The sequence below is a fragment of the Clupea harengus genome, chromosome 1 (assembly GCF_900700415.2).
Source record: "Clupea harengus chromosome 1, Ch_v2.0.2, whole genome shotgun sequence".
In the NCBI taxonomy this organism is placed as follows: domain Eukaryota; kingdom Metazoa; phylum Chordata; class Actinopteri; order Clupeiformes; family Clupeidae; genus Clupea; species Clupea harengus.
In genome coordinates, this window is record NC_045152.1 from 18,488,467 (window position 1) to 18,511,753 (window position 23,287).

Below are 23,287 nucleotides of genomic sequence, written 5' to 3' on the forward strand. Positions count from 1 at the left end.
AGTCATACACTTCCAATCGTATAATATCTAAATAATCACATTCTAATAATATCTAATCATATATCTAATATCTAACTATCTTAGCCAAGTCTGTTTATTCACATGATAATGCAGGTTTTCCTCTTTACTAGTTGACACAAGCACATAAATGAATGGATACACCCTGAAACGAGGCACACACATGCAAAGACGATTTCCACCATAACCCCTGCATGACACGTGCACTGAGAAGTCCCCCTGCCTGTGAGCCAATACTTTTAGATTGCTTCTATAAGATGATACGTTTGAAGCGGGACAGTCACATCACATACACAAACATATTTCAATACACTAACCCCTTCAGAGTTGATAATGGTATATCTGAGCGTCCCTAAGAGGAGAGGAAAAGTCAGGAGAGCAACTAACCATGGTTGTGAACGCTTTCCAGGGCGAGGAGCAAAGAGACAGGAGCAAGTGCTGAACCCAGAGTCATGCCAGCCGTAGACCATATGCTCTTAACTGGTGGTTGGCACAGTCAAGTAGTGGTGTTATTTTTCAGACAACCTTCATGGTGCCATGTTATGATGGTGCTAAATTTGGGGAAGGGAAAGGGGGTGCTACTCTTCAAAGATGTTCAGGTTCAAGGAGGCTAACTGCACCCCTCTGTGGAAATGTAGCGATAGGATTTCAAAGATAATGAGATAAAACCTTTACTGAGTGATGGCTTTTTAAAAAAAAAAAAAATGTTATCGCCATAGTCTTTCTACCTCTGACATCTGGAATCACCTACGTACTTAATAATAATAATAATAATTCATTTTATTTGTAACGCACTCTTCATTCAGAAGAATCTCAGAGTGCCAACAAGTGCCAACTTGCTCTGGAGTGTTCAGGCATTGGGCCCTGTGAAGCGCCCTGAGACAATGTTGATTGTTACTGGTACTATAGGCTATAAATAAATGAAACTGAACTGAATTGAATTGAATAAAATCTGCATTTTCACAACATTTTCAGATTCAGCAAAGGTACTTTGTTTTGGTCTTTTGGAACAGAAAGTGCAGATATGCATTTTAGTTGGGGGGTGCCTGAGTTGAAGCATTTGAATAATTTCTAGTGATACAGGAGGGTATGTCTGTTCTGCTATGGAATCCACAAAGACTATATGGAGCATCGATACGGACAAGAGAGACACCTGGTGGAGGAAAATAGAGCCACATCACTACCGTCATAGCAGTGACCCTTTACCTTTGACCTTGTTTTGCAAATAAACATTTCTAATCGTTCGTTTAAAATAAATTTACGTGCAAAATATTACTATTTTCCACTGTATTTTGTGTATATAAAATATGCATGATAAATAAGCTCCATTGTGTGATGACCTTTACGTCTCATATTCGTCCATATTGTCTAGCCTGCGCAAGCGCACATCGAAGGAGTTAGGAGTGTTGAGGTCGAATTAAAAGAACTGACTTTTTCCCTCTGTAGTGGAAAAAATGCCGCAGGAATACGAGAAAGATGCATACCCAGAGCCTCCTAAACAGACACCGGTTACCGAGAAGGAGACAACCCTTCCTAATCCAGCTTTGATTACCTCCAAATTGTTCTATTACTCCGTGGACCTTCCTGTCACCAAGTTTAGAGGTAACATCAACTAGCTAGGTTAGCTAAGGTGAACGCTAACGTTAGCATGCTAATACACTGTACTGCTACCTGGCTAAGAAGCAGAATCGCTTATTATGATGATGAAGATGATGTATGACTGCTTGTTCATCACTAGCGTTACTGATCATTTTGAACTGTTTGCTGTTCAGCTTTCAGAATGAACTAAAGTAGCTAAATGAACAGGGACTAGGCTAGCAACGTTAGCCTGCTAGCCGGGTTGGATGATTGCAAGGAGATGTTATTAAAGTCATAGGTAGCCTATGTATGTGTCAAAGAATCTAGCCACATACGTCAGTCGACTCAACCATTTAGTCACTTGAGTTGGATTTACCATACATTTCAGCACAGTTTGCCAACGCACACGTCTAGCTAACATTTGAAGGATATGCACACACACACATCTTTGCAGTCAGTGAAGTCGCAGCATTAGGTAAGATGGACTGGAGAAGAGCATGTCTTGTGAATCTAAGTATGTTTTCTTCTTGACTCTCCCTGCTGTTTTCTAGACATCATAGATGGTATTCGGGGTCAGAACAAGTACTACTACTATCACCAGAATTTCCGACGTGTGCCTGATCTGACTGAATGCGTGGAGGGCGACTACCTGTGCTACTATGAGGCGGAGATGCAGTGGAGGAGAGATTTGTAAGTGACTTCTTGTTTTTACCGTGAGTTGCCTCACACCTATACGGTCGAGTTTAATGTAACCCCAACTGTAACATGACTGCTTGGTTTATGTTCTGTCGTGCAGTAAGGTTGACCAGGAGATACTGAAAGTAATGCAGGAGCGTCTTCGAGCATGCCAGCAGCGGGAGGGCCACAGCTACGTGCAGAACTGTGACAATGAAGTGAAGCACTTCAATCAAGTCGCCCAGGCCTATAACTCTCGTTGTATGTATTTGCTCTCATTGTTTTACATGTATATTAGTCAGCAGTAGTAGATATGTGTTGTAGAGATGATGCAGGGCAAATTCTGTAATATACCAGAACTGTGCTGAATTCCTCAAAATGTAAGCCCCAAAACACACATCAGCCCTGGTGAGCTGATCATGTACTTGTCACGTTGCAGATGGAGACTTGGGAGCTCACGCAAACAGCCGCAGGTGTCTGATGAAGCAAAAGGAGAGGATGATCGAACAGCAGCAGAAGGCTTGAAGACCCCGAAACTTAATACGCCATCTGTTTTGTGGCTACCCTCTGTGTGTATGTAATTGTAAGATAAATAAATATATTGGAAAACAGTATGTCAAGTAAAATATGTTTTAGAGATGCAGTTGCTGTTGAAAAGGCCAGTAGATAAGACTGCCAACTGTGGTGGCATTATCAAATGTGAAAGTTAAGGGGCACATGTCAGTCTAGTGGCACCAACGACACACAGCAACACACACGTGCATTTAGGGTGGGGACACACGCATGCCGAGGTCGCAGTGAATTTTTCCTCTGCATTTTTCCCACCCTGGACTGTCCTTCCTCCAGGAGCAGTGGGCAGCCTTTATGGCGCCTGGGGACCAAGTCAAGTGATCTGTCCGTCTTGGTCAGGGACAGACAGGAGTGTTCTGTTCTTCCGCATGTTTTTCTGTTGGGGTTCTTAGTGGAGGAAACCTTGAACACGGGGAGAACATGCAAACTCCACATAGAAAGGCCCAGGAGAGAGCCTACCTGAGCACCGAAGGCCTGGGGAGAACCAACACCACTTGTCAACTGCACATTTTATACAAAATGCTTTTAAACTTGCTTGTGAATTTAATGCATTAAAGCAAACTCAAGGGAGCATATTTTCCAGCAGCGGTGTAGAAGCCCTATGCCCACTTACCTCATCACTATTCAAATGGCTCATGGTTAAGGTACCCTGTACCTGATAAGGACATTTTGACATGGGAATCTCTCCGCTAACCTAAAACCACTGAATCGCAAAACCCATCACTGAGCAGTGTTCAACGTTAATGTGGATGATAACTTGAGCAATCCATGTGATTAGAAGCAGTTTTCAATTTAGGATAATGTTTGGATGACCAAAAAGTAAAATTGCCATACATTCCTCGGAACAGCTGTATTGAATTACAGAAAGCATTCATACCCAGAACGCTACTCTAAATTACAATTAAGGAAACCCATGAATCTCTTAAAATACCCTCCAAAAACTGGGCACCAGGGCCTAGGCCAAACTGACCCAATGTTTAAAAGCAGCATCAAAGTTAGGCATCAATAATCTGATCTCATAACTCCATGCATTCTACATCAAGACAAATCTTTTTAAAAAAAATTAAAAAGAGGAAAAAGCTATATTCAAACAGCCATCATTAATAGCATGGGCAGTCGGTAGCACAATTGATTTTTTTTAAAAAACATATCCCTCAGCTTGAACCTCATATCAAAACACTTCAACTTCACAAATGACACGAGACCAAATGGATTTCACATTTTACTTCATGTGTTGTACAAAAGCAGTTAAGCGGCTGCCTGGAGAGCCTTCTGAACAGCAACCCTGGAATGGGTCTTTGCCAGATGATCCGTGAATTCCTGTAACGGAAACAAACAGGTCAAGACCGGAGTTCAAGTTATTTGCAATCTGGAACTAAATACAATAACTCTAACTTCAACCAAGTCAGTAACTCACCTGATAAGGAGACTTGGTGAACACGGTTTCCTTCCAGAGGTCAGGGGTCAGATAGCTGTACGTCTTGGAGATGGCATCAAACGTGGCCTTGGCTATAGAAGGAAGCAGTCATTAGGTAAAAGTAGTCTCATTCAAGGCTGAGAAATCTCAAATGGTTGCAAAGAACTGTTGAGGTACACTACAGGAACAGGAAAACCATGGACCAGGTATCCCTGCCGTGCATTACTGCACTCAATTTCTATCTCTCCCTTAAAAACTCAGCTAGCACCATAGAGGGGTGCAGCAGACCAGAGAGGAGAGGGCCTGTCATTTTATTCTGCAGGCAAAAGCTAGCCCACCCACACACAGAAGGGAGCCAACTCACCAAAGTTGCCCAGAGTGGCAGTGCAGCCCCTGGCCGAGGTGTAGCAATCGTCAATACCAGCCATCATAAGAAGCTTCTTAGGAACGGGAGCAGACACGATGCCAGTACCACGGGGGGCAGGAATCAGACGTACAAGGACTGAGCCACAGCGACCAGTCACCTAAAAGATAGAAAGGGAACAAGATGGTCAAAAAAAAAAAAAGGCCAAATCTTCCAAAAAACACCATCCACAACAGCCCAAAAGGATGCATCTCCCACCTTGCAGGGTACAGTGTGGGGCTTTCCGATCTTGTTACCCCAGTAGCCTCTCCTCACAGGGACGATGGACAGCTTGGCCAAGATGATGGCACCACGGATAGCAGTTGCCACCTCTTTGGAGCACTTCACTCCCAGGCCAACATGGCCATTGTAGTCACCAATGGCAACAAAGGCCTGAAATTAAAGAACTATGAATCAACTCAAGTCCAAAGAATCTACATGTCTAAACCGCTGTTTAGACATCCAGTTTTCATTAATTATTTCACCATTTGCTCCATATTGGCTTTGCCTGTAATTACTGCAACTTCTTTACAAGGAAAACCGCATAGAACAACTTTTTTCTGCATCAGAGCCCAGCTTACCTTGAACCTGGTGCGCTGTCCAGCACGGGTCTGCTTCTGTACAGGCATGATTTTCAGAACCTCATCCTTCAGAGCAGTCCCCAGGAAAAAGTCAATGATTTCAGACTCTTTGATAGGGAGGGAGTACAGGTAGATCTCCTCCAGGGACTTGATCTTCATGTCCTTGACCAGGCGACCGAGCTTGGTCACGGGCACCCACTGCAGAATTAAAGTCAAACCAGATCCTCAATGTAAAACTGTCCACTGTGTAAAGGTATACTAGTGGAATTGAATTCAGCACATATCAGTCAAAGGGCTTATCCGCCAGGATAAGATTGAAACCCAAAATGGCTTACTATGCCCTTTTACTCAGAAGAGAAATGACAGGTTAAGATACCTCCTTGTCCTCGGATTTGCCACCCCTGGCACCACGACCACGGCCGCGGCCTCTACCGCGTCCACGGCCACGGCCGCGACCCCGGTCCCCGGTCCCGAAACCTCCACGAAAGCCTCCTCTAGCACCGGCGTCGTCCGCCATTTGCTATACAAAAAAGACATACACGCATAAATGAAAACACCAGAAACTCGTAGCAATGCACAAACACATATTCAGAACAACGTGGGTTTCCATTGCTTGAGAACACCAGCTAACACAAGCTAAAGTTCCTAGCCCATTTGGTAGCGTTTATGCACCTAATGCTAGTCTAGGTACCCAGATCACTATAGATCACATTAACCGATTTAAATTGACCTATTTACAAGAATGTAAAAACAAATTGTTAATGTGTTTTTCGTACAACTTATTCAGCCAGCGAGCTAGCATAGAAGCCTTGACTACCGCCATTTTCCAATGACAGTTAAATAAAGCTTAATCAATGTTTCCGTGATAATCGTTGCATAAATATTATAGGCAATAGTATTAATACAGTCACAAGTTCATATAATTTACACGTTTTGGATGCTAGATATTATGATGACTTAGATGGCTCATAGATTTCAGAGAAGGCATCCATACACCACTTACGTGATATCTGTAGCAGGAAGAAGAAGGCCATACATGGGTTCCGGTAGAATTTATTTGACCTGAACTATCGCGATATTTCGATATTTTCCCAAGGCCGTTCCTCTGTCCATGGTGTTCATAGCATTGCCTGATCACAGCTTTCAGTTCATCCCCGTGTAATTTATCTTAAACAGTAAGGCTGTTTGTAAAGTCTCTTGTGCTCTTTTACATGACGTGGGGCAAAATGTATCTTACAAATGTTTCCCTGTTGCTTGGGATCTGTCTATCTGTGTTTATAAAGATTACAGTGGGCTTATTTCAAATACATATTTTTTATTTCATCTTGTTTGTCATAACAGCAGTGAAAAGCAGTACCTCTCAGGACTATCTCTGTGTGGCAGATATGACTAATATCTGCCCTTTCTACGGCATACTGTGGTATACATGTTATTAACATGCCTAACCCCTTGCTTTAGTTCACAGAGCAAGAGAGGACAGGACTTTTTCAGAAGCTACTGCTTCTGCTGTTGCTTCTCTCACTGTTGCTGCCCTCTTCTTCCTGCTCCTGTTGCTCATCCATAACCTCCAGGCTCTCACAGATCAGGGCAATCTGCTCCTTCATGTGGGCCATGGCCTTCTGCATGCGCCTCATCTTCCTTTGGAGTGCAATAGCGACTGCACGGTGGCTTTGACGCTGTGCCTCGTGCTGCAGACGCAGCTGCTGGTAGCAATTGTGCTGTGTCCATGTACCATGGCTCACCAGTGCTCCGCAGCCCATGTGGCACGGTCGCCTCCAGTGCTCACAGTGCCGTGCATGGGTCTCCAGGTCACGGCGCAGCAGTTGGGCACGGCAGCCGCGGTACGGGCACCCCACCAGCTCGAACACACAGGCCAGGCTGTGGCAGTATTGCTCTGCCAGTGGAAAGGTTGCGCGGCAACCACGGATCTCGTTCTTGCACTGCAGAAATGGGAAAAGGAGGAGGCGAAAGGATGGAGAAATCTGTAGTGAGTTATCTGATCAGTACTGTCAAAGATGCTTTGTTTTTATTTCCATCACTCCAACCTACAGCACATTATTATACAGTGTCTTACCTTAATCTTTAAACGGCCAATTGACTTGCTCAATTTGTACATCACCAATATTAAATTATGATTAATTGGTTTTCGACAACAAGGACATGTCTCCTGCCTGGGGAAAAAAAAAACAATATCCAAGTGTCTCAAATCTATATGTTCCATAAAGAAAAAGTACAAAAGTGCAAAGTTTTCTTGGATAATAGTATGAAGCAGCACCTTTTCAGCCACTGTAAAATGCATTTTTTGCAGAAGATGTGGTGGCAAGGTGCCCGCACTGGACATCTAAGAACACCTTGACATATGGTACAAATCAGGTCTTGGTCTGGAGGGTCAACAAAAGAATCCGCATCATAACCTCCACTCTCCAAACATAGCTCTGGATCAGCCTGTACGGAGGACATAAGTAATATAATACACATTTTGTGTACACCTGTTATTTAAAACCAAGCTGAGGCCCTAACTCCCTGGCCTTTTCTAGAACATCATGACAGACCTTGACAGAACAACAACCCAAAAAAGGATAAGCTATTGATTTTAAATGTTATCAAGCTGTAGCAGTTCTATACATTTTAGCTTCACAGTAAGGTTTTTAAAACATCATAAAATTATAATTTTACCCTGAAGCTAGAAAACAAACACAGTGCTCTGCTCTCTTATAAAGATAACCTCTATCAAAGAAATGTACATCGTTTTTAAATGGGCTGGCATCGAGTTATTGACAACCTGTGACAACAGATCTTGTACATCGAGAATATTAACCTTTTGATGTTACGCTATTTGGGTTGAAAAGTGTTTACCATTTCTCTCAACGTTGTTATCCATGAATGACTCTCACGTGCACTGTCCAAACAGAGAAGAGCCCCTGTCAATAGTTTAAGCTACGGGTGGGGTGACATGGCCATGCGCAGTAGCCTACAACGCCAACGGCGTGACGTGCACTTTGGGGTTGAGTTTGGGTTACTCTTTGTCATTAAGACTACCAGAGCTCTATGAATGTTTTCAAAGTCAATGGTGTAATTTACGAAACTGAATGTTTCACGAAGGACGGATGCAGTCTGAGGAATTTACCAAAGTAGTCAAGACTAGCCTATTTCCCTAATTGTTAAGATTGTTAAGTATTTAACAAAGTAAGCAAATTATATTTTTTTTCAGAGTTGGAGGTTGAGGTTGAAAATAAGACTTGCGTGTGCGCTGCTGCTGTATTGATGATGATAATGATGATGATTTTCATTCACCATGTTAACGGGTTGAGCATGCACACTGCCCGCGTGGGACGCGCGTCTCAGGTGCAGCTGGAGCCGCGATTCATGTAAAGTTTCTGACCTCTCTCTCTCTCAAAATTCTTCCTGTGAGAAAATATCTTAATAGGGACATTCTGTGTAACAAAATGTTCTCCTTAAGAGTTCAAAATATCAGGTTGAAATCCTGTTTGGGCATTCAGATCTCCACATATGAACACATTTCCCTGGGCCTGGAAATGGCACGTCTCGGTATCCAATTAATAGAACTGTAATGAGGATCATTGTAATATGGGGAATCTGAAGGAGGAATATATATTGCACAGAGATATGTGTCTTTTTCTGTTGATGTCAGATTTTTTTTCATCTTTATCCATATATGATATTTACCCTTTTTTACATTACTATATGATTATGTAATTTGGATTTATATCAAATGAATAATCCCCCTGAGTCCCTGCCCTGCGCACTGTACTACACCCATTTCAGTAACACTCTGCTACCCTTTACATTCACACGAGTCTGTTACAGATGTAGCACAGTAAGTGTTTGATCTCACCCATGTCAGTAACGCTCTGCTGTCCTTTACATTCACACGAATCTGTTACAGATGTAGCACAGTAAGTGTTTGATCTCACCCATGTCAGTAACGCTCTGCTGTCCTTTACATTCACACGAATCTGTTACAGATGTAGCACAGTAAGTGTTTGATCTCACCTATGTCAGTAATTCACACGAGTCTGTTACAGATGTAGCACAGTAAGTGTTTGATCTCACCCATGTCAGTAACGCTCTGCTGTCCTTTACATTCACACGAATCTGTTACAGATGTAGCACAGTAAGTGTTTGATCTCACCTATGTCAGTAATTCACACGAGTCTGTTACAGATGTAGCACAGTAGGTGTTTGATCTCACCCATGTCAGTAACGCTCTGCTGTCCTATCAGGGCCTCAGCATAACTGTACTGATAGGATGCAGGTGGTTGGGGCAGCTGGGCTGTGGGCTCAAACAGGTGGTGGGATGTTAGTTGGCCTGGTTGGGGATGTAGATCTGGCCTGGGGGGTGGGCTGTGCTGGTCTGGCCTGGGGGCTGGTCTGGTGAGTGGGTGACGCTGGTGTGGTCTGATGGGTGAGTGACGCTGGTGTGGTCTGAGGATGGGGGGGGGGGGGGGGGGGGGGCGCAGAGTCGTGGCTGTGTCTTCTCCTCAGTAGTGACCTTTGTCCTAAGGATTTCTGCCTAGTGTTGCATCCTTCAGTGATCATATAGGTCTTTTGGGGTTATGGCAGGGTGGTAGGCCAGGTGTACGTTTGGAAGTTGTGCAGAGGCCCTGGTGATGTCTTAACCTGGTTGATGGTGGCAGGGTGAAAGTCTTTTTCTCCCTAAAATGTTTAATCTGGTTGGCCATTTCCTCTTTTGCTGCAGTCAGCTCCCTTTTCATAGTATCTGTAAGTTCAGATATTTCTTTTCTCAGTGACTTTTGCTCCTGATGTATGTTTGTAAGTTGTTATTTGAGATCTTTAATTGGCAAATGAAGCTGGGTTTGGATCTGGTTTAATTGATCCTTTGTGGGATAGTCCTGAGTGTGTTCTCTTAGCTCTACCATCTCCACCTCCAGAAGGGAGAGGCTCTCCCGTATCTGTGCCACACTGCTGTGGAGGCTTAGAGTCAGGGGAGGGAGCTGCTCTAGAGAGGCAGAGGCAACACAGGGTGGTGCTGTCAGGGGAGGGAGCTGCTTCTGAGAGGCAGAGGCAACACATGGTGGTGCTGTCAGGGGAGGGAGCTGCTCTAGAGAGGCAGAGGCAACACAGGGTGGTGCTGTCAGGGGAGGGAGCTGCTTCTGAGAGGCAGAGATAATATAAGGAGGCACCTGATGCTGTAAGATTGGAAGCAGGCTGACTTGTGTCTCAGCTTGGTTGGTGGGGGATTCTGATCTCTTTTCTACTTTAATCTTGAAGGAGTTGAAGTTCCCCTCAAAAGCTCTGGGGGCTGCTTCATTGCCTTGAATCATTACCGTGCCATTATGACATAAATGTATGGTCAAGTGTCAAGTCTCTCTCTCTCTCTCTCTCTCTCTCTCTCTCTCGCCCTCGCTCTGAATAATAAACATCAACTGTACAACTAAATAAATGTACAACTGGTCAACTTTCTGGTCTTCACTTTTCAGACCTCTCATCAAGGATGATACCAAACTGATTGTGTATTGACGGCCGTTATCAAAGACAGACAGATGTAATGCAGAAAGATAGGTCTCGCAGTAACAGCACCACAGAAGAAACATTTGCGTGTTTTACAACTAAAACCCTTAAATGTTTTGACAATGTAATGTAGTGTTACCAAGTCATTTAATATCATCATATCTGCTGCAATGCATCACTTGTATCATGAAGGTATGCACACCCAAATAGTCTATCCAGAAATCAAGAAAAAAAATCCTCCTTATGCCACCAAACTGATTGTGTCATTGACGGCCATTATCAAAGACAAACGTAATGCAGAAAGATAGGTCTCACAGTAGCAGCACTGCAGAAGAAACATCCGAGACACAGCAGTTTCGCTATGCAGCCACCAGGCAGACTAAACGCATGCAGTGGGAAACATGCCGTAGGCTTACTGAATTTTCGTGGTGCATCAATTTTTGTATGTCACGTTTTAATATAAGTAGCATTTGAAAATAAGTTGGCCCCATCTACTAGGCTCCAGGAATTTAGCTCAGTGATCAGCATTTGTTTGTCTGCTGGTCCAGCCAAGCTGCTTCATTATATGTAAGTATAGGTTTACCTATATAAATACATCATTTAACATAGACAAACTGACAATATTTGCACAGTTGCAGTTTGCCAACTAACTTTAAATTAACCTAGACTAACTATGAAATAACTATGAAAAGCTACAAGTTCAGAATTGTCATTGAAGCCATAGACATAAAATAGCGCCAGCACAACGTGTGCCTTTCCGTCTTCTAGTGTTTCTATGGTGATACCAAAACACAGAACCAGTGTCCACGTTCCGAAAAAGAACACAGTTGAATTTGTCTCGCTACAAGTAGGCTTTTTAGCTAGTAACCTTCTCTAAGCTAGTCAGTAGGGGCCTTGTAGACAGAAGGCTGGTTAGCGCAGATGTTCTGTTTTACAAAAGTAAACCGATAACTTTTACATCTACTCTGGTAAATTTCCAGGGTACAGTAAAATAGCCTACATAGCAGGCTTAATTGGGCTAAGGAAATTCAAAGTCATTTTAAGTGGTCGAAACTAATCATTTTCAGCATGAATACTTACAACCAAAGGACACGAAGTGCAGAACTCACAAGTACTGGAATCGGGCACAAATTTGTGCACCCTACGCCTTTCCATATAAATTCGAAGGTAGGCTAGGCCTGTTTGATGTAGATCTCAAGAATGTAGGTTGATGTAATCTCAATTGTATGGCAGTTCACTTTTGACTTCTCTGTCAGCGTCTAAATGGTGTTATTCAGCAAATACAGAGTTGTGTTCTGTTAGGCTACAATTAACTACAATGAATACTAGCCTACTTCTATCGTGGTAAATTCTATTGTGTATATTGCAATTGTAATATTCTGTTATTGCTATCAGGAAATAGGGAAAGGTTGTATTTCTCATGATGCAGGCTGACATAGATGTAGCTGAGCTGCATAAATGAACCCCTAGTCAGCCTGTTCAAGATTATGCACTGCAGGATATGTTCTAATCTCCAGTCCTCTCTTTGCCTTCCAGAATGGCCCGCTGCCTCTCTCGCTTGAGAGGCCTCGCACCTCAGTGGCTTCCTCCTTTACACCTACCTCACACATGGAGCACGACAGGAAGCCACTGACTGGACCACTGGCTGACATCAAGTACACCTTGGCTCCACCACACTGGAAGACCCACACAATGGCTGATTTGAAGCGGAGGGTAAGGAGACAGGGATGACTCCTGTGATACAGTCCAAATGTGCATTCAGACTGTGTGCTGTGGTTAATGGCACCTCCGCTCAGAGGTCTAGTCCATTTAGTGATACTGAAAGATTATCTTTTCTACCAAGCTGGGGTTTTAGACACAGTATAGAGTCGCATTAGATATGAGTCATGTGTGAAAACGCCATATCTGATGGAAGCTGCTCTGTCCTCAATTTATGTTTCTTCCTAAGGACATTATTAATACAATGTCCTGTATTTTATCTGCATATGTGGATATGTGTGTTATTTGTGAATGCTATCTTGCGTATGTCAGTGATGTGTTGTTAATGGTGACATGTAGATTGAGAACTGCTGGGGCTTGCGGGTGCTTCCCAGTCCAATCAGTGAGGCACGGGACAACTACAGGGGCCAACCAGCACGCATCACCCCCCATACAGCACACTACAATGAGTTATTGGTAAGGCAGGGATCATCACCCATAATGTGCTGCTCTGGCAGATTAGGTCATCACACACCCAAAACCACACCATCACACTTTTGTTTTCATTTATTTGAAGTGTAAAATACCTCCTTTATTTGTTTATTTATTTTCAATGATGACACATTCTAAATTCCATTTAATAGATAGGATGTCATGCAGAGGTCTTGCATTGTAGAGTGATGATTATTTTCCCATTTCTGGATTATTCTTAAGGCACTGTATGGAAAGCTTGCTACAGATCGGACCATGGCAGCTCCAGGTCCATTCCTCAGCACCACTCACAGAGATTACAGGGTCTTTAACAGGTAAACCTCCATCACTGGTGGTGACAATAGACGTGTAGCCCCTAGAATTACCACCAGAGGGCAGCGCTTGAATATAAGATTGAGTATCTTAAAGCCTAAAGGTTAGCTTCTACATGGCTTCTTCCTGCATGAACACAGAGAGAGTGTTGTGGAATGTCTGATACTGTATGTCTTGCTTATCATTTTAATTGATGTAAGAGTTCAAATAATGTCTTTGTTTGACGACATGGGTGGTGACCCATGGAAAGGACAGGCAAATTATATTTATCTTCACTTTGTGTGATAGGGTTAGAAATGCATCATACTAAATTGACCTGTTGAACAATGACATCATTAGTGGGTTAGATATCACAGGCTGTCCATGATCATTCCATGAGAATGTGGGCGACTGCACGCCCTTATAAAGGCACGTGCATATTAGCAGGGTCAGCCCTCACCACCACCGTATACACTGACCAAAAATACACACACACACACACACACACACACACACACACACACACACACACACACACACACACACACACACACACACACACACACACACACACATACACACACACACACACATACACACACACTCACACATGCTGACCCTACACAGTTGCAGTCTTCAGTAATTGTGGGCAAGAGATTGCTGACCTCTGTCCAAATAGGTGCTCAGGACAGGGCAGATATATAATGCTGTACAAAAGCACCTTCTGGTAAAAGAGGAGGAAGTGCTTCCCTCAAAGGGGCTACAAACTAAACAATGCTGAGTGAATGGCTAATATGGCAATACAGCTGAAGAGCTAATGGACTAATGATAGAGCTCCTTAACACTGACCATTGACTCACTCACTCACTCACTCTCTCTCTCTCCTTCTCTCTCTATCTCCTTCTCTCTCTCTCTCTCTCTCTCTCTCTCTCTCTCTCTCTCTCTCTCTCTGACCCTGCACCCCTATATCTCCTTTCCAAGTTCTGAATTGACTTCATCATACTCGGGCCAGGGGAACTCACTCCGTCAAGGACTGACAAAGAGCTCTGCCTACAGCCACACAGCTCCCCATAAGGCCCCAGCCACTGCCTTCTGTTATCCACGGCTGTCTCAGCGCTCTGTGCCGGTGCCCCACAGGGCCTACACATCTCAGTACAGGGACAGCTTCACCACTCCTGCCTTGCCTCACAGCCTGTCACACCACGTCCAGCCCCAGCACATGAGCACATAGCACACTTTAAATCAGTGGCGTAACATAGTTACGACTGGCCCAGGTGCAGGCTATTATGACGGGCCCTAGTCAGTGGTGTAAGGCAGTGGTTCCCAAACATTTTACAGTCCCGTACCGTACCCAGCCGCCGCCTACAACACTTAAAACTGTGAAATTGTCAGGGTATGTCACTAACCGCCGCCACCACGCCCCCTCCCCCTGCGCAGATATTCAGCCTACAACACTTAAAACTGTGAAATTGTCAGGGTATGTTACTAACCGCCACCGCCATGCCCCCTCCCCGTGCGCAGATATTTTTCTTGGGCACGAAAAAACCCCGGCTACGGGCCCCCAAGACCCACAGGCCCAGGTGCAGCCGCACCTGCTGCACCCCCTAGTTACGCCCCTGCCTTAAATATACAGCATGTGGAAACCACCACTTGCACGCAATTTATCTTTTTTTTCATCTAGCCTTTTAATATTGATATTTCTGAAAGTGTATTGACTATATTTGAATGAAATAATAAACAATTAGTATTTCAAATATATTTGTGAAGATTGATTCATTGATCTGTTTGTTGGGACTACTGCACTCACGTGAGTATATGTCCATGTTTTGAGTTTTTCTCTACGCATGGCTGCCTGCAAGTACGTGTACATTTGAGATGAAAGCCTAGACAATTTGGCTATAAGAGGCTGGGAGCAATGACAGGGCAAAGGATATAACAGGGCTGGAAGAGATGTGGAGAATGGGTGAGGCTGATAGAGGAATACTGCTGAATATGCAGTCTCACACCGAGAGATGGACGAGAGGGTGAGCACACACATGCAAGTACACACAAAGGCTGGGAAAAAAGAGATGGTCCACAAACACACACAACATACAGTGAGAAGACATAAGAACCAGTCGTACTTGGTGGCTAAAAATACTGATGATGTAAGCACCCCTTCCCTTTTCCAAACAAACAGATGTTTGGGTGGAATCCAGCTGCTGTGGTGGTCTCTACAGTACAGTACAAAGGAGTGTATATACATGAAGACAGTTGTTGTCGTTACATTTCTTACATGGTATGTCCAGTCCAACACCAACAAAAAATGATGATGAAACATAGCGTACAACTGATGCATGAAAGAACATATGGCAAGACATCTTACACTTCTGCTTGAAGCCAGTTCAGCAACTGCCATATGTTTGGCCAACAAGTTCATATTTGCCATCATGAGTAATATTTCCTTTCCTTTCTGCATCTTTGCCTCGTAATAAATCTCCAACCTTTTCACCTCCTAAATCATAGCCATAATGGCTTCAATTAGAGCATTATGAATAACCAGAAAAAGCAATGGGTGATTTCAAACATGAAGTCAATCAGGCTATTACCATAACATATCCTAAGTTTCTGAGATTCTTTTTCATGATGCCCCTTAAAAAACAGCACTTGAGCACCAAGAATAATGTTGCCTAGATCAATCTTTTAAGAAGGTAGGCAAGATAGAAGAGGGTAGCTCTTGTCCTGTGTTACCAACTGGAAGCACATGCAACAGACAGCAGACACACTTGACAGAATGACTGCATGACACGTTTGTTTGACTTTGCATGGATTTTGATAGACCTGTTTTTTATGTTCTGTGTTATGTTGAAAGGTGGCTTGTCTAGCTAGCCTCCATTGGTTCATGGGCAATATATATATTTGATCTCATTTCATTTTACAGGTGCACACACATAAAATATTAGGTTATTAAAATAGTACTACACCTAACCCCTAGTTCAGGTCAAGAACGTGACACACATACATAGAGAAATATCATATAAAACAAAGAGATGAAGAACATGTGTGGGTCACGTAGAGATAAAGATCAAGGCAGATAGAAACAGCGATGAAGAAACAAGACAGGAAGGATGTCAAACAAAGAGATACTGGGAGACAGTCTAAGGTTTATTGGCACCATCCCACAAATTAGCCTCTGAATCCACCAGACTCTTGCCCTCCGCTCTGCTTCCCTCTCTCTGCCGCCCACCTGTTCTCTCCACTCCTCCTCGTTCTCCCTCCAGCTACAGACCAGACAGAGTGAGAGAGAAAGAGAGAGAGAGTGATAGAGAAGAAGACAAACTAAGAAGACAGGAAAATAGCAATACTAGTCATACAGAGCATGAGGGTTACTTTGTGATAATGCCAAAAGTCACCAATGATGTACTCAGCAGTATTCACAACAGAAACAGAGGATGATGTCGGCCAGCGTCTGTACACATTATTTACATAGTACATAGTATATTGTACATAGTACATATACAGAAATTAATTTCCCTCAGGATTCACTGAAAACAGAAACCTGTGGTTTATCACTAATTTGTTGCCTTCACTGTTGAACAGAAATGATCACACATTTTTGCCTTTGGGTTCAATAATTATAAATCCTTACTATTTTCCAAAGTTGAAAACAAAGCTAGATTTATAAAAACAATCCTCTACTGCAAAACCCACTCCTGGATAACTGGTGTCCATAGTGTGTATGAAGTGTGCATTGCCGCTGAGGATTGCATGTATTGTTTTGAGCATTGCATGTATTTGCGTGGCAAGAGAGATCACAATATTGTGAAGAGAATGTATTGACCCATTCTTGATGTGATGTTAAGTTCACATTGCCCAGGGTAAAAGAGAGAGTAGAATCACAGTGTAGAAGTGTTCTGTAAGGTATAAGATCTCAGGTAAATCAGTAAAGGGGTTCTGTTTCATCGATCACTCTCCAGCTGATGGGTGCTGTGGTAAAGAAGAACAATAGAATCTGTACATGCTGAGTACATGCTGTTCATAATTATGTACCTTGTGATTTGTTTTGTTTCATTTTCACTGGGCAAAGCCAGACTACCTGTCCTGTCCCAATCTTATGTTGAGTGCAGAGAAAATGAAAGATAGCCTCTTTCCCTGAATCTCACAACACAGATACATCTACTTCCATTTTGAAACTTTGCACTACGCTAGCCTGATCCATGCTTGGAAATTAAGACCAATTCTGCCTGTTTGCTAATATAATTCAAGAGGGTAATCCCATTCACGACCAGGTCACTCCCTCCACCAACACCCTCTACTAACACTCGTAATTGCGCGAACACTGGAGGGGTCTCCCCCATGCAAACAGAGAAGTGAATATGAACATTGAACGTAAACGTCTGCAATGTTGAGGGATGACCGCCGCTGGGCGGCTGCTGACGGAAACTGGGGCGTGATGGTTCAGGGGACGCCAGGGATCACCTTTCCCTTTAAAGAGAGAAGGAGGGAGGGACACGAGCGAAGAGACTGAAAGAGGGAGATGCAGACGGTCGTATTAGGCTACTCGAAGGACCCATGTCGCGTAGAGTTGTCTGTTTATTAGTATATATTCAAAGGCAGAGAGGAAACTAAACAGTTCAATGGTAGAATTTGTAAAAAAAAAAAAAAAAAAATTTACCCAGCCCTGCCTTACTACATGAGCTGAGCTTTGTCGACTTAAACGCTGAATACACATTTGTGCCTCTGGCAATTGCCTTGTCTGACTAATTTAAACGATTGGCAAGCGACTGGACTACGACTAAAGGAGGAAAAAACTAACAAAAAGAAGAAAAAAACGCGTTTCACTGTTTGACGACAGCTTTAAGAAAAATAGGTGGAGGCTAGGAGCCAGTGAACAGAATAGGGCATAAATGAGAGAGGCATGCTCGTTCATTCCGCTTGATTGGCTCTCGCAAAAAAATGGAAAAACAGAATTAATACAAAACAGGGATAATATACGATAGACTGATGAGAAGCCATAGGGTGCATGATTATTTAAGAAAAAATACAATTGCGTTTAGGTGAAGGGGAGATGTGGAAATAAGTTCACGTGTATCAGGGAAATTTTGTCCATTTACTGAGGCGAGACACCAGCAGAAAAAGACGCACGACGATTGTCTGGTAGACTTAAATCACGTTGCTATTAAATCGTTTCTGATGCCTTTGTGGAAGAAATTATATCTCTCCTAGGAATCAGCTATTACTGGTGACCTGTGCAGTCCGCAGAAAAGAACATCGATCCACTCCACTGAAAAAAAGAAGATAAGGTGGAAAGACTGCCTTGTAAATTAACTAAGAATCTACGTATTAACTTGAGTGTTAATGTGTGTGTGTTTGAATACACACACACTTTACACAAACACGGGCCCAACCAGACCCAACGCGAGTAAGTACTGTAATAGGTGTTTGTGGTCGTGTTTGTGTTGTGCAGTGGTCCGTTGTGTTCGTACGAGTATGAAAAAGTTCGCATTCCCTTCTCATTCTCGATCACACGGATATGTGTTCATAGTATCAAAACTACCTAGCTAGCTCAACAAGTAGACGACGTACATTCACTCTCTCTGTATCTTTATTAGTGTATATATGTGTGTATGGGGGGTCCGCTATGGACCTCATCACAGTTGTACAATTGTCAAAAATAGAAAAGCAGACGTATATTCTGTCAATCTGTTTTATGAATTCTGGCTCAAAGGCCTCTGGACTTGGCCACTGACTTTATAAATACTGTGAGTGTAAGCTTCCTGTATAATTCAATTTGTAACAAAAGGGAGCGAATTTAATAGCGGGAATCTCAACCATTCTCTTGCTTTGTTTCATTCTCATCTTTTGGGAAGACCCATAAATCCAATGCTCTTTTTGTAGTGACCCACAATTTACCCTTTTTCTGTTGCAAGGACACAGTGACCTCATTTTTTGGTCTGAACTCAATTTTGACATCACTTCCTGTTTCCTACTCTCCTTTCTACACCTATCTGTGTGGAATTTGAGAAAAATTGTGGTCAGGGAGTCCTTCCACATGAAGTCTGCCTTGACTCTCTACTAGATCCAGTATCTCACCGTATCCTATTCACACCTATCTACCTATCATTTTCCTACCTCTGGATGCTGTCTGTCCCCCCCCCTCTCTCTCTGGCTCTGTCTCTCACACACATACACATACACACTTGAAACCGCAAATGCACACACGTCTGTCTCTCTCTCTCTCTCTCTCTCTCTCTCTCTATCATTGTACTCCCCCTGTCCCTCTGCTAAGAATAGTTTCCATCAAGTTCAAATGTGATTTGGCTTAACACAATTATATCCGTCTCTTTGTCTCTCTCTCTCTGCCTCTCCAATCCCAGAGTGCTGGGAGGAGGACTATAAAGGGATGGTAATTAACCGGAGAGGGCAGTGTTATTAATTAGGTTTTAACGAGAGATTAGGATGAGGGTTAAAACTATCTTAAGAATGTTGTTAGTTCTACAAAATGAAACAGTCACACAGGCCTCATTGGCATCCCTGAGACCAGTCTCTTTTCCTGCCTCTGTCCCTGTACATTTTTCTTCTTGAGTTCCTGTAGTATAGTGTCATGTATCAATTCTCTTTTCGTTTCAAGTTTTACGAAGGTACACATTCCCTACCGCAGGTCAGTGCAGATGAGCACTTCAGATGTCCCAGCAGCATGTCTCATCAACAGGCATATGAGGACGGGAAGAGACATTTCTCATCTCTCAATGCCCATGTCAGCATTTTGTGTGACTACATATATATGTCAGTGTGTGTGTGTGTGTGTGTGTGTGTGTGTGTGTGTGTGTGTGTGTGTGTAAGCATTGCTCCAGATAAGCACAGATCTTACCTGCTGACACATTAACCACAGCACCCAGTCAGCTGGAGAGCGATCCATGAAACAGAAGCACTTTACTGATTACCTCATTTACTCCTTAAAATGCACACACACAGAAAAAAAGAGGAGATTGTAATTGACCGAGTACTCATGGCGAGAGAGAGAGAAAAAGACAGAGAGAGATAGGGGGAGGGAGGGGGGACTGCAGTATTTTTGGGATTGCAGTTCTTTTCTTTGTCCTTTAGGTGTCTCCTGCACACTACAGTGGGTAGAATGAGTGAGGAAAAAACAGGTACTGCACCTGATTCAAGAATGGGAGTGTGTGTGTACAAGGGCGGGGGGAGGAAGACAAGAAGAGAGAGGTGGGACTGTGAATGACTGAGAGATATTATCAGGGATAAAAAGGTGTACTTTGCAGGAATGAGGAATGAGACTATAGTACCCTTTGCAGGGAGCAGGAAGAGAGAGCAGTGTAGTTTAGTCTTTAGCATGTCATGACATGCATACCCACAAACACAGACATACAGTTTCTACCCCTACTGCTTCTATAAACTCATGATCTTTCTCTTCTTTTGATCTCACTCACTCTTTTTGCTTTCTTCCTGTCCTGCTCTCCTCTCCAACACAATCTTGCCTTAATTACTGCCTTACTGTGAGTGTTCTGGTTCCTCTTCACTTCCATTGAATTCCAGTGGCCAACCTTGCAGACACACATACAAATATGCAAGCCATAAGTATCTATCCATTAACACACACACACACGCACACACACACACACACACCACACACGTATACTTAGTGATGATTTCCTTTCTTCAGTGGTAGCCTGTTTCGCTCTGTCAGCACACCTCCCAATTTATCACTCTCTCTCTCACCCTCCCTCTCTCTTTCATGGTCTTTCCTTTCTTCCTGCTTCTCTTTCATTTCCCCACTGCCTCTTTCCATTAATGCTTCACCCCCTTTTCTCCATGGTTTGAGCCAATAATCCTGATCTCTCTCTCACTTACTCACAGGCACACACACACACACACACACACACACACACACACACACACACACACACACACACACACACACACACACAAAACACTCACCGCTGTCTATTGCAGTGTCAGTAGGGTCGACCATCACCATCACTGCATTGTCTCTCCTCCCTATATAGATTTTGAAGCCTTGGGAATGTTTCTCAGGACTGCCACTGCACCAGTGGCCCAGCAGTCATGTATATTACTATTACATATAGTGTCTGTGTTTGTGTTGTTAGTCATTGTCCTGTGTTATTTGTTGTGTCCCTTGTAATCGTAAAGACCTTTTACAATTAAACGAAGTGGAATACATGTGGGGCTTTTTTCACTTTTCGTTTTGTTCGAATTTTGTTCGAGTTCTTTCAGATCAATCAATCCAATACATAATTTTTCCTAGTTTCATTCATTGTAAGAACAATGGCCAATAGTCTGTCTTCTCGTCATGTTTGCCACATTACACTTTATGCGCCATTCTGGCCTTTAAATGTATACGGCTATGTGGAATTTGCCGACATATTTTTCGTGAAAACATTGACGACGGCAGGTCTTGCCTTCGGGCTTTCTTTGTGCTTCACTTTTCCTGTTATATTTCCGGACTCTTCCGGAAACAACCGAAGGTGTCACCTCGTGTTCGCTGTAATGACTTGAACGAGTGCGCTGTCCGAGGTGCTGAAGCGGCAGCCTCGCATTTCGACACTCCGGTTAGCATCCGTCAGAGCGAAATACAGACAGTATACAGGCACTTTTGACGTTCACTTTTCATCGGCCTCATTTAGCTATGCTCTTAAACATTATCACTTTAAGAAATGTAATGACTCATTTCGTGATTTGGCGTATTGACAAACAAGAGAATAAGCATATATATCTTTCTACCATGTTCATGGTATTTTCAATGTTTCCCCTTAACAAGTTCATGGGTTCGACTCTCCTTCCCCCAGCACTGAAAGTCTGCCCCCATCCCAAAAGTCCTGTGCACTCACTTATCCCTCTCCCATCCCCCTCACCTCTTACCTTGTCTGGTTGTTGATTCATGAGCCTCTTCTGCTGTGTTCTGCATATAGGCTCCTCTGCTCCTCTTACTTGTTACCCTGGTGGCAGTTTGCCTGGACTTAATGAAGCACGAGCCTCAGCAGGCAACAGAAAGGGCATTGCTGAAAAAGGCTGGGGGGAGGAGGGAAGAGGAGGAGCAGGAGGCAGAGAGGGGATGCAGAGGAGATAGGCGACATGAACGTGAAATAAAAATCTGTAACAGATTTGCAAGAGGAGTAAATTAAACAAAATAGGGCTTATCACTCACAGGAGATGGTAGGATGAGACAGAGGGAGATAGGAAGAGGGAAGATGGAGATGGAAAGAGGGGGGACATGAAGACATGACATCAAGAATGAAGGGAGAAACAGTTAGCCTGACTGCAGCCTGAGAAGGGGAGTCTGAAGGGACACACGAGAGAGCACTGAAGGAAAAGTTGAATCCTCTAAGGACTAATGAGTGCTCAGGGGATGTTCAGGGGCAAAGTGAAGGTAAACGACAGGTACGGGATCCCAGCAGTGAAATCTGATTCTACTATGCGGAACTGAGGCACAAGAGCAGGACAGGGAGATGGAGGAGGGGGTGCTGAGATGCTGCTCGCTTTCAGCAGGTGAGGGGACCAGCCAGGAAAGAGGACGGGAGGAGGGAAGTGGAGAGGAGAGGAGAGGAGAGGAGAGGAGAGGAGAGGAGAGGAGAGGAGAGGCACTCTCTTTTACTGCAGCAAAAAAAAAAACCTTCTCTTCACTACAACAACCTTCCTCCTTGCTCTACACGTATAATGTGTGCGTGTGCGCATGTGTGAGAGGAAGGTGGCTGGGCACACAAGATTTGACTTAAATTATATTCTGGGACAGCAATTATGTAAAAGGAAAGCACACACACACACACTCACACACACACACACACACACACGCGCACACACAGCAGAGAAGAGGTACACACACACACACACACACACACACACACACACACACAGCAGAGAAGAGGTACACACTGCACACTGAATGCATAACATATTAGTGCTGCAATGAGAGGAGATAAGAACAACCAGAGAGGGGTGGAAGGATTGGAATGAGGAAGCAAGAGGGGGAGGAGGATGATGGTTGTTAGTGAGAAAGGACAGAGAGGAAAGACACCGAGAGAGAGAGAGAGAGAGAGAGAGGGAGGAGGAGGAGGAGGA

The 23,287-nt window shown here is 43.6% G+C and overlaps 5 protein-coding genes and 1 long non-coding RNA gene across 8 annotated transcripts in view; 2 read left to right on the top strand and 4 right to left on the bottom strand.

Moving 5' to 3' along the window:
* Window positions 1-508, bottom strand: part of LOC105891933 (60S ribosomal protein L3-like) — a 6,189-nt gene extending 5,681 nt beyond the window's left edge. Inside the window, exon 1 of the mRNA XM_012818146.3 lies at window positions 406-508. Coding sequence (XP_012673600.1) covers window positions 406-408 — 3 coding nt within the window. The 5' untranslated portion in view covers window positions 409-508. The remainder of the gene's footprint in view (window positions 1-405) is intronic.
* Window positions 509-1,385: 877 nt separating this feature from the next.
* On the top strand, window positions 1,386-2,882 carry ndufb10 (NADH:ubiquinone oxidoreductase subunit B10). The gene is made up of 4 exons (XM_012817867.3): window positions 1,386-1,620; window positions 2,148-2,286; window positions 2,393-2,532; window positions 2,711-2,882. Exons 1-4 carry the CDS (start codon window positions 1,473-1,475, stop codon window positions 2,794-2,796), a joined length of 513 nt encoding a protein of 170 aa, XP_012673321.1. The 5' UTR covers window positions 1,386-1,472; the 3' UTR covers window positions 2,797-2,882.
* Window positions 2,883-4,050: 1,168 nt separating this feature from the next.
* On the bottom strand, window positions 4,051-6,377 carry rps2 (ribosomal protein S2). Its single transcript, XM_012818193.3, has 7 exons — window positions 6,246-6,377; window positions 5,619-5,762; window positions 5,243-5,440; window positions 4,881-5,054; window positions 4,623-4,782; window positions 4,259-4,350; window positions 4,051-4,161 (listed from the first exon to the last, which is right to left on the bottom strand). Exons 2-7 carry the CDS (start codon window positions 5,757-5,759, stop codon window positions 4,090-4,092), a joined length of 837 nt encoding a protein of 278 aa, XP_012673647.1. The 5' UTR covers window positions 5,760-5,762; window positions 6,246-6,377; the 3' UTR covers window positions 4,051-4,089.
* A 163-nt stretch (window positions 6,378-6,540) lies between these two features.
* Window positions 6,541-8,208, bottom strand: LOC105891865 (RING finger protein 151-like). 2 transcript variants are annotated; one of them, XM_031569648.2, is made up of 4 exons: window positions 8,099-8,208; window positions 7,518-7,623; window positions 7,317-7,413; window positions 6,541-7,182 (listed from the first exon to the last, which is right to left on the bottom strand). In XM_031569648.2, the coding sequence occupies exons 1-4, from the start codon at window positions 8,121-8,123 to the stop codon at window positions 6,730-6,732; spliced, it is 681 nt and encodes a 226-aa protein (XP_031425508.1). In that variant the 5' UTR covers window positions 8,124-8,208; the 3' UTR covers window positions 6,541-6,729. The 2 variants fall into 2 exon arrangements, with proteins under 2 accessions (XP_031425508.1, XP_012673501.1); XM_012818047.2 differs by having other exon boundaries at window positions 7,518-7,687; window positions 8,099-8,205.
* Window positions 8,209-10,892: 2,684 nt separating this feature from the next.
* On the top strand, window positions 10,893-14,639 carry zgc:193811 (uncharacterized protein LOC559801 homolog). Of its 2 annotated transcripts, none has more exons than XM_031569622.2 (5): window positions 10,893-11,902; window positions 12,272-12,448; window positions 12,794-12,910; window positions 13,148-13,239; window positions 14,198-14,639. In XM_031569622.2, exons 1-5 carry the CDS (start codon window positions 11,804-11,806, stop codon window positions 14,445-14,447), a joined length of 735 nt encoding a protein of 244 aa, XP_031425482.1. In that variant the 5' UTR covers window positions 10,893-11,803; the 3' UTR covers window positions 14,448-14,639. The 2 variants fall into 2 exon arrangements, with proteins under 2 accessions (XP_031425482.1, XP_031425494.1); XM_031569634.2 differs by having other exon boundaries at window positions 10,893-11,302.
* Window positions 14,640-16,093: 1,454 nt separating this feature from the next.
* LOC116223254 lies at window positions 16,094-22,801 on the bottom strand. The gene is made up of 3 exons (XR_004165001.2): window positions 22,091-22,801; window positions 20,067-20,150; window positions 16,094-16,476 (listed from the first exon to the last, which is right to left on the bottom strand). It is a non-coding gene; the product is annotated as an uncharacterized LOC116223254 (long non-coding RNA).
* Between the last annotated feature and the right edge of the window lie 486 nt (window positions 22,802-23,287).